The following is a 10,117-nucleotide window of genomic DNA, read 5'->3' on the forward strand; positions in this document are numbered from 1 at the left end:
AAAAAGCCATCTATAGGAGAGGGGTTTAATTTAAACTCCAAACCCCCAATTGGATTGGCTCAAATAATTTTAGTGTGTAATTTGCTTTTATTCTTACACAGAAGATTATTTTTTAGCTTCAAACCCCGCTGGTGGGAGGGGGGGGGGGAATTTAAACTCAAAACCCCTTTGGCTACGCTCATAGATTTTAGAGTGAGTAATTTGCTTTTTTTTATATTGAAGAGGTACTTTTTAGCTTCAAACTCCACTGGAGGGGCATTTAAACTAAAAAAACCTTTGACAACACTCATAACATTTTGAGTGTATAATTTGATTTGATTTTATTTTTAAAGGGGTATTTTTTACCGCTGAAGGGGGGTTAAAACTTAAAGCTGAGTCAAAACTCATTTAGCTACACTCATAACATGTTGAGTGCGTAATTTGCTTTTTTTAGAGGCCGCCGAAAGGGGAAAAGACGCTATTAGTTTTGTGCGAAATGTCAATCCGTCTGTCCGTCTGTCCGTCCGTTCCGTTTAGATCTCGTAAACTAGAAAAGATATTGAAAATCTCAATATTTTAGACCATTCAAAGTTCTGATGTAACGGCTACTTTTTTTTTTCTGAAAGCGAAAAAATCTAATTTTTAAAATCAGTTATGCAAGCAGTTTTTTAAAGAGAAAAAGATATTTAGTATGCATTATAAGTTAGACCTAAATTAACACGAATAGTAATCTTGTAAACGTCATTTTCGTGAACTTATTGCAGAAATACATTCTCTTATTCTCTTTTTGAACATTCGAATAAGAGATTGATCCTTTTCAAAACGATTACATCTATTATAAGACTTCAGTTAGGCCAGGAGAGGCGCGGTAGCTGAGCGGTAAAGCGCTTGGCTTCCGAACCGGGGGCCCCGGGTTCGAATCCTGGTGAAGACTGGGATTTTCAACTTCGGAATCCTTAGGTGCCTCTCAGCCCACCCAGCTCCAATGGGTACCTTATATTAGTTGGGGAAAAGTAAAGGCGGTTGGTCGTTGTGTTGGCTACATGACATCCTCGTTAACCGTAGGCCACAAAAACAGATGAACTTTACATCATCTGCCCTATAGACCACAAAGTCTGAAAGGGGAACTAGTTAGGCCAGGTTCACATCTAACTTTGAATTCACTTGCACCTATCCTTTGATCTGCTGTACCGTTGGGGCACTACACAAGATCTGTCAATCTTCTTTCTCCATTCTTATCTCTCATTTGTCTTTGATATAATTTCATTTGGATGTTTTTTCTGAAAATATTGAAGCCTGCCTGAGTGGACCACTCGGGGGGCCGATTTTGAGTTTGTGTTTCCACACAAACTGTCTTTGTAATCTTGTTTTATATTGAAGAGGTATATTTTAGCTTCAAACTCTACTGGAGAAATGGGGGGGGTGTAAACTCAAAACCTCTTTGGCTACGCTCATAGAATTTGCTTTTTTTATATTGAAGAGGGGGTTTCTCGTAAATTTTAGAGGGGGTTTTAAAATCAAAATCTTCTTTAACTCTGCTCTTGGAATTTGGGGATTGTCGTTTGCATTTTTTTTTTGTTTTATTTTATTGAAGAGGGGGATTTAAATGTAAAATCCCCTGTTAGGGGGTTTTAAACTCAAACCCCCCTGGTAGAGGGTTTTTAACTCGAACCCCCTGGTAGAGTGTTTTCAACTCAAAACTCCCTAGGTTGTGCTGGGGCAAGTGATGGTTTACTTTTAAAATCTCACCTAAAATAAACAAAATCAAAGCAAAAAATCAGTCACTAAAGTCCGTCCATCCTCCCTTCGGGGGGAGGGGAAATTCATTTCGGGGGGGGGGGGTTGAACCCCCGACTCCCCCCCCCCTGGCTACACCCATGACGTTTTGTGTTTTGTTACTTTCTAATTCACAATAGCAAAGCACATTTTTTCAAGGCTAATAAAGATTATTATTATTATTATGTTAGAAACGAACCAGTATTCATTCTCTGTCGCTGCCAGGGTTGAGTTTCGTTAAAGGGAAACAAAATTGATCGTAGTCCCTTTATCGGTTTCCACAGAGGAATTTTCTGGTGATCTGGCAGGTCTGCTGCAGTACCGCCCCATGACAGGCAACGAGAATGTTCCTAGGAATGTTAAGGGCCTTGAAAGTATCTGTGAGGTCAGTAGTCATTATCCCCTCAGTTTATATAACGATTGTTATTTTAGACAACTTTCCTAACCGTTTGATCTCCAAGCTTAGGTTCCCATATTTCCTTTGTTTTTCCTTTTCGGTTTTTCTTATATTATAGGGATAGTGGTACGGTGATGTCAATGATGGTAAGTTTTTTTTTTTTTCTTGTTTTTTTTTTTTTATGAACAGCAGATCGGCCATTAAAAATATATCGTTTTGTCAATCAAAATAGGCCCATCTCAGTACAACAGATGATCGGTTAACTTGAGAACCTCTTGTTGCGAGTATTTGCTCTAATGATGAGTATGACTATGAATTAAATTAGGTGTTAAAGACAGGTGTTGGTGTATTAGTTTTGCAACTTGGCTATGGCGACCTGGGTAGGCAGATTATCATAAGGATGAACATCCTGCCAGCATTTGTTCAAGTGACTATACCGCATTTTTGCATTTTCGACATTTGACAACAACATACAGTTTTAGGTTAATATTATTCTTCACATTATTATTTTTAACCCTTAAAACGCGTGTGGTAGTTTATTTATTGTAATTCCATTTTGTATGCACTCATTTTAAAACAGCTCAGCACTTTAAGGGTTAATACTATTATGAATTAAGTACTTTATAATCTAGAACAAAAAGCGTATTTACTTAGTTATGTTTAGGCAAAGATTGATGATGACTGCTTTATGATAAAGATAAGATAAAAATCGTCCTAAGTAAACAGTCAAACCTGACAGATTTTCCATGTACGGACTAAACCTTTTGCCAGGCTAACAAGGATTAGTTTTAAATTCTATTCTATCTCTTGATACCACAGTTTCTTGAGCTCGTAGGATTGTAGATCTAGCATAACAATAGTCAGCCTTTGAATTGTGTGCGTTCAATTCAATAGGAATTTTCAGCTGAAGGTAGGCTGCACTGTTAAAGTAAGAGTGTTAAAGTACTTGTTCTAAGCCTACAATTAAACCACTTTTAACTAAATTAGACACATAGAGTGTAATAGGAATAAGTTTTATCCACTACTACTTCAGCGTAAACATAGGAACTAATAATCGTCCTAAAAAAAATAATAAACTGGATGGACAACGTAAAAGAATGGGGCCGGCCTATTTCTTGATATCCCGTTAAGAACAGCTGCTGAGCGGGAAACGTGTAGGAAATGGATATATATATATATGGATACTTGCAAAGAAACAATTCGGAGTTTAAATTAGATAGAAAATCAATAAAGGGTTATTTGACGTGACATCCTTAGCTCATCGCGCCCTAAGACTCGTGACCTAGCGACGCCTCTGTTCTCAGATATATATAAAATTTGAGTAAATTAAATTACTATTCTTTTTCTAGTCAGCTTTTTTCTGCTGAGCTGTCAGCTTTTTTGCAGACTGTCCCAATGAAAAATAGTGTGCTGTTCTCTTCCATTTTTCAGCACTGCTGTACAGGGTGTTGGTTATTTTGGGCTGTAGTGATAATAGGGTCTGCCTAAGGTGGATAAGAATGGGGCATTCAAAAAGGATGTGGGTTATTGTTTCATAAGAGTGGATGGGCGCATTGGGTACAAAGGGTTAGGTGTATGGGATTTATTTTGTTAAGGTGGTAATTTAACAGAAGTGTGTGTCCTGTTCTTAGTTGGAAGATTGTTGATTGCTCGTTGCGTGGGAGGAAGTTAATACTGTCCACTTTGTTTCCCAGTAGTAATTAGTAATAAAATGGTTTTATATAATTCCAGATTAATGGCAGCGTCTGCTAAAGTGAGTGGACATTTTATTTTCTTAATTGTGGCGTACGGAGCAGTGACTGTTTTACTTTTCTTTAATACATATGGTTTAAGCAAGAAAAAGTATGCAGAGAAAGGGAACTTCTCCGAGCCTAACACTCGCTCTGCCTACTTAGAGTTCAGTGACAGACCTAGCAGCCTAGACTTCAATGAAGGGCCTAGCAGCCTAGACGTCGATCCCCGAGACTTAAAAAGTGTATTTCTTCAAATGGATACCATTCTAAATGAGGAGAAAAGATCGATCCTGTCGTTTCTATCTCAGCCAATAATCAACAATCATAACTTCACTTACCTACATAACCCTGAGAGAAAATGTATCGATACTAGGACTGAAACATTAATTGTCGTGCCGTCTGCTCCGGAAAATTTTCAAAACCGTGAAAATATACGAAACGGTGATTACGGTAATTTCACCAGAAATAGTGGAAATCAAGCCCAGCTTTTGTTTTTCATCGGGCAGACGAAATCAAATGAGACGCAGCATAAGATCAACAATGAATCGCAAACGCATAACGACATCGTGCAAGTGTCGTTTGATGACATCTACCACAATATTCGATTAAAAGCGGTATCGATGCTTAAATGGACCAGCACGTTTTGCCGCCAGGCGAATTACGTCGTAAGAGTCGACGACGACATACACGTTAATCTGACGTCAGTCCTGGAGGCTACGAAGAAAGCGCATTCAAACTATTTCAATTTCATTCTAGGCCGTCTGAGGTTCAACGATTCGCCTTTGAGAAAAAAAGGAAAAGTATATCTGTCACGTGAGGAATATCCAGACGCGTTCTTCCCGCCTTTTGCGCTGGGTGGGCTTTTGAGCTACCCGATACTGACCGTGCAACTTCTGTACCAGGCAGCACTGAGAGTGAAGCCTATTTGGTTGGATGACGTGTTTATCACGGGATTGTGTGCGCAAAAAATGGGAGTAAAGCTGTTAAGTGATCCTGCCTTTGCATTTAAACATAACGGTCAGTGGGCACACTAGTTAGGTCAGTGACCTTTGATATGATTCGTAGAGAGTATATCAACAAAATATCTGTACAATTATAGTAGCAGCCCTTTCTGTTTAACAACCGTTCTGGTTAGAACATGTTTTCAATTTTAAAGAATACTGAGATTTGAAACAATCATACCTGTTGGGAATCAAGGTATAAAAAAAGTGAAGTTCCCCTTTCAGACCTTGTGGCAGGCGATGTAAAGGTCAGATGTTTCTGTGGCCTACGGATAACGAGAGTAGCATGTGGCCAGCACAACGACCAACCGCCTTTACTTTTCCTCAACTAATGTCAAGTACCCATTCGAGCTGAGTGGACTCAGAGGCGCCGAAAGATCTCAAAATTTAAAAAAAAGTCTTCATCTGGATTCAAACCCTAGAATTCCGGTTCGGAAGCCTAGCACTTTACCGCTCGGCTTAAGGGAATCAAGGTCTAAAGAGAGCTAAATATTCGAGTAGCTTTAAAAAAAAGACGTAACAATTTCCTTCTCTGGGAGGACTTATTTTCTTACCACCTTGTCGTCATCAATTGTGTATTGTTTTGTTTTTTTTGTTTTGTTTTTTGCACATTGTAGATAACTTAGTAAATCAACATTTTCAACCACCTTAAACCGTAGATTCCGTTTGGTCTACATTTACAACGATATTTAAATTAAATGTATGTATACTTTCAAGAAATAGGGTAATCATTTTAGGATTGTAGAGACGGTATGAGATCATCGTTCGGAACCCAGGATGATCTGCTAACTACTGTCAAACAACGCAAACAAAAACTCTAAGGCCATATCACAAGGTTCTCAGGGCTCGCAAAAAAATTCCTTCAGGGAGAGGTACCAGGAAAAAGAGGAAGAAGCAGACAGAGAAAGTGATGGAAAGACAACATAAAGACAACATAAAAAAAATTGACATGCCTGCCATTGAAAGAGATTCTATCAAAATTAAAAGATAAAGAGGGATGGAGAAAGACGGTCAAAGGATCTTGTGTGGTGCCCCAATGGTCCAACAGACTAAGGGATAGGTGAAGCTGAAGGATACATTTCATACTGCAAATCTAGAACACTTGCATTTGATTTGATTTCATTGTTTCTAACATAAATTCAGAAATAAAGATCATTACGTCCAAGCCCAAAACCTCCCCGTAGGAAGGCAAGGGGTGTCAGCAGCCAGGGTTTAAATTCAGGTCCATCATGATCATTGAAGTAGCAACCATGGCTGGAAGGGGTTATGCTCTGATGCATTTCACGTCTCGATAGACCAGCGGTTCTCAACCTTTTGAGCTCGGCGACCCCTTTTTATAATCCCCCACTCTGTCGCGACCCCCCAGCCGACACACACATACAACAATAGAAGAGTAGGCAATAATAATCCATATTTTCGATGGTCTTAGGCGACCCTAGGCAAATGGTCAATCGACCCCCAAGGGGGTCGCGACCCACAGGTTGAGAACCCCTGCGATAGACAACTTTTTCCCTGTACAGCTTCTTGTATGACTAAGAGGCCAATCCTTCATACACAGCTTCGGTCACAGGTTGGGCATCTGTAATCACCAGGCAGTTTTTTTTTCACCCTTCTTTCTTCTTCTGTTGTGTAAGATTTCTAAAGACATGGAAAGGTTTTTATTAGTGCCTCTGTATGTTCGCACACACTTTGAACACTCATTATGAAAACTTTTCCCCTCACCATATGTGACTTATTAGTTCCTCGCAGGGGCGGGCTGGCTATATGGGCATTCGGGCAAATGCCCGGTGTGCCGGTACCCAAATGGGCTGGTAGGGCCACGAAAGGGCCGCATGGATGCCATTATACCAGGCATCCAATTGTTAAACCCTTATACACACTTTATAAAAGGGCCCTCTGAGTGTTGTGTTAAACATAACGTTCGCAGACTCTACAGTGTAATACTATTTTGTTGTAACACATGTACCTGATATTGTGATACACTACATCCGTAGACAGTGCTATTAGTAGGCTTCATCCTTTTAGGGCCTACACATTTAGCGATTAAAAAGCAACATAAGGCATATATTTGTATAAAGATTTAGAGTTCACTGTATGCATGGCATATCAACACATTATCAAAATTAACATAATGACTTAGAGGTCAGGTAGGCTAGGTCTAGAATGCCATCATGTGATATACAAGTTATGGGCCGGATTGTATAGAAATGCCCGGGGGCCAATTTCGACACCCAGTCCGCCCTTCGTTCCTCGTCAGAATGAAACCTAAGTTAAAACTACAAGACACAAAAGCTTTTCAATCAAAAGGTCAAGTTTCCACCAATAGATTAATTCAGTGTAATAAAATGTACCTATTGAAAGATCTAGCTAATCAAAAACTTAAAAACCTAACTTCCTGAACCTAAAAACATAATTTCACACATATTTTTTTTTTGGTTGGGGTGGGGGGAATAACAATAATAATTATTTTGTTAAATCCTGTCTTGAAGCGAGTTGTGTCCGTGTAATGTCACACTATCACAGTGACGTTCTATGACTATCGATTAATAAATAAAATTTTCCAATTAGCCAGGAAAACCTGTTTGCACTGGTGTTCAAGGTCAAACGGAAAGGTACGTATAGAGCCGTCAAGGTCTACCCACTTTATGTCCGGCAATTAAACTCCGTTAATCTCTAAAAGACAGTGTCGTGGAAATTATAGGCCTATATCTATATTGGGGGCGCGGTGGCTGAGTGGTTTAGCGCTTGGCTTCCGAACCTGGGGTCCTGTGTTCGAATCTCGGTGAAGACTGGGATTTTGAATTTCGGGACTTTTTAGGGCGCCCCTGAGTCCACCCAAATCTAGTGGGTACCTGACTTACTTGGGGGAAGTAAAGGCGGTTGGTCGTTGTGCTGGCCACATGACACCCTGCTCGTTAACCGTTGGCCAAAGAAACAGATGACCTTAACATCATCTGCCCTATAGATCGCAAGGTCTGTAAGGGGAAATTTACTTACTTTTATATATATATCTATACTAGACAGATATTACCTGCTGCCCATATAGTCACTGATATTGTGCATTAGAAACATATAAAGAAAATAATAATGTTATAAGTAAAGCGAATGCATGAATTCATGAATAAAAAAAACACTGTCACTGTCAGTATCATATGGCTGCCCGCGGGTCTCAACTCGCGTATTGCTGATATAGTCACTGACACTGCAGTGTCAGGATTTTGTGATTTTACCATCACAAAAGAGATACAAGACACCGATAGCAAAGACAAACAGACACAAACACTCTTTTGTTCCTCTGGCAATCAAATCATTTAATAAGAACAATCTGGTATAAACTTTGTCACATGTAAATTATGAGTGAGTCTGGTGTGAATGTACATTTTGGTTTCTTATAGTTATGTTTTTTGTTTAGTGTAATGCACAAATTGTAAGACAAATTTCCTTACGGATAATAAAGATTATTATTATTATTATTATTATTATTATATTGTGTATTAGAAACATATATAGAAAATAATAATGTTATAAGTAAAGCGAATAAATGAATTCATGAATAAAATATATTACGAATTCAGCAAAAATAGCTAATTGACCTGAATTCAATTTTTTATGAAAACATTGGCGAACGAATGTAGATCTGTGTAAAAATGCTTTAGAAAAAACACATTTAAATGTTAATTTGATTAAAATAGGAAATGAATGGACTATAATTAGCATGTTCATGTGTTTTATTATAAAACTATCTTTAAGAAGAGAAGTTGTATCATCTTAGAGTGGAATTAGAGTTTTAGACCTAGGAATAGAGAGATGTGTAACATTTCGCGTAATGTCTAATGAAAGAATGTTCGTCAGGAATTCTAAATTCGCAGATATAAGGAACGAATTTATGTAAAAATGCATTTGAATACACATTTGAAGATTAATTTTATTAAATAATAAAATCAATAGACTATATTTTGTATTTTCATGTGCCAAAGTAAAAAACTGTCTGCGCAAAGTGTAGTTTCTAAAATTAGATCTAGATCTAGATCCTTTCGATCTTGTCATGTAAATATGGTAAACATAGCCTAGATCGATGAAGTTATAATGCTTTCATAGAGTTGGTCAACTTATTTTTTAGGGTCTGAAGATTGTTTTAGGGCTACAATACATACACTACGGTCTATGTTAGTACCCAAGGAACATTTCGGCCAAGTTTTATCAAGATTGGTCAAACGGTTTTGATTTCTATTCGTAACATACATACACTCATACATACATACGCCTTACTTTCTACTTTATAGTATAGATGTATATATATATATATATATATATATATATATATATATATATATATATATATACAGATAGATAGATAGATAGATTTAGATAGATAGATAGATAGATAGATAGATAGATAGATAGATAGATAGATAGATAGATAGATAGATAGATAGATTTAGATAGATAGATAGATAGATAGATAGATAGATAGATAGATAGATAGATTTAGATAGATAGATAGATAGATAGATAGATAGATAGATAGATAGATAGATAGATAGATAGATAGATTTAGATAGATAGAAAGATAGATAGATAGAAAAATAGATAGATAGATATGTCTTCGATTCCGAAGACTAAGGATGATTGCAGTGCTTTACATGACTACGCAAAACCAATTGCGACCTACATATTTTTCTGCATCTCACGCAGACAAACGATCTCTTTAAACTTTCTTTCCATCTTCTGCTCCTGTCTTTAATGTGTCATAAATTGGGTACCCGCGGACTTTGTGAGAGCGCTCCGTCTTGTGATATAAGTCGGTAATCAATTCATTTTTTTTTTTATTTTTTTTTTTTTTGTTTTATTGTCTTCCAAAAAAAAATGTGTTCACCAAGAATTAATGACATTTATCCTTTCATAAATATTTTCCACGGTCATCAACGGATCGAATTACCAGGAACCGAGTGAAAGAGAAGCATAACAATATAGGTTGTTACAGAGGAGCATTGGACCGTTTCCCCCGACCCACTTACATAAAAGAGTCAGAAATTTTACAGACGTAAGTGGGATAATATTACTTCTTCTGTCACGTGACTCAAGTCAGGCATTAACTGATATCACAATGCCAGTTATTACACAAGCACCTATCAAGTTTAAAATATCTACTGTCTATCACCCATGCGTGACAGGTTGCTTAACCTTGTATGCGATGCCTATGTGGCTGCCTCTCGATGCGGTGTGAAAGA

The 10,117-nt window shown here is 37.7% G+C and overlaps 1 protein-coding gene across 1 annotated transcript; it reads left to right on the forward strand.

The window, feature by feature from the left end:
* Nucleotides 1-2,400: 2,400 nt before the first annotated feature.
* Nucleotides 2,401-8,371, forward strand: LOC106052699 (beta-1,3-galactosyltransferase 1-like). Its single transcript, XM_013208133.2, has 2 exons — nucleotides 2,401-3,062; nucleotides 3,884-8,371. The coding sequence occupies exon 2, from the start codon at nucleotides 3,888-3,890 to the stop codon at nucleotides 4,917-4,919; it is 1,032 nt and encodes a 343-aa protein (XP_013063587.2). The 5' UTR covers nucleotides 2,401-3,062; nucleotides 3,884-3,887; the 3' UTR covers nucleotides 4,920-8,371.
* Nucleotides 8,372-10,117: the final 1,746 nt, after the last annotated feature.

Source organism: Biomphalaria glabrata, chromosome 18 (assembly GCF_947242115.1).
Source record: "Biomphalaria glabrata chromosome 18, xgBioGlab47.1, whole genome shotgun sequence".
Taxonomy (NCBI): domain Eukaryota; kingdom Metazoa; phylum Mollusca; class Gastropoda; family Planorbidae; genus Biomphalaria; species Biomphalaria glabrata.

What these genes read in the sequence shown, in the direction of transcription:
- LOC106052699 (XM_013208133.2), top strand. Translation starts at nt 3,888, where the DNA reads ATGGCAGCGTCTGCTAAAGTGAGTGGACATTTTATTTTCTTAATTGTG.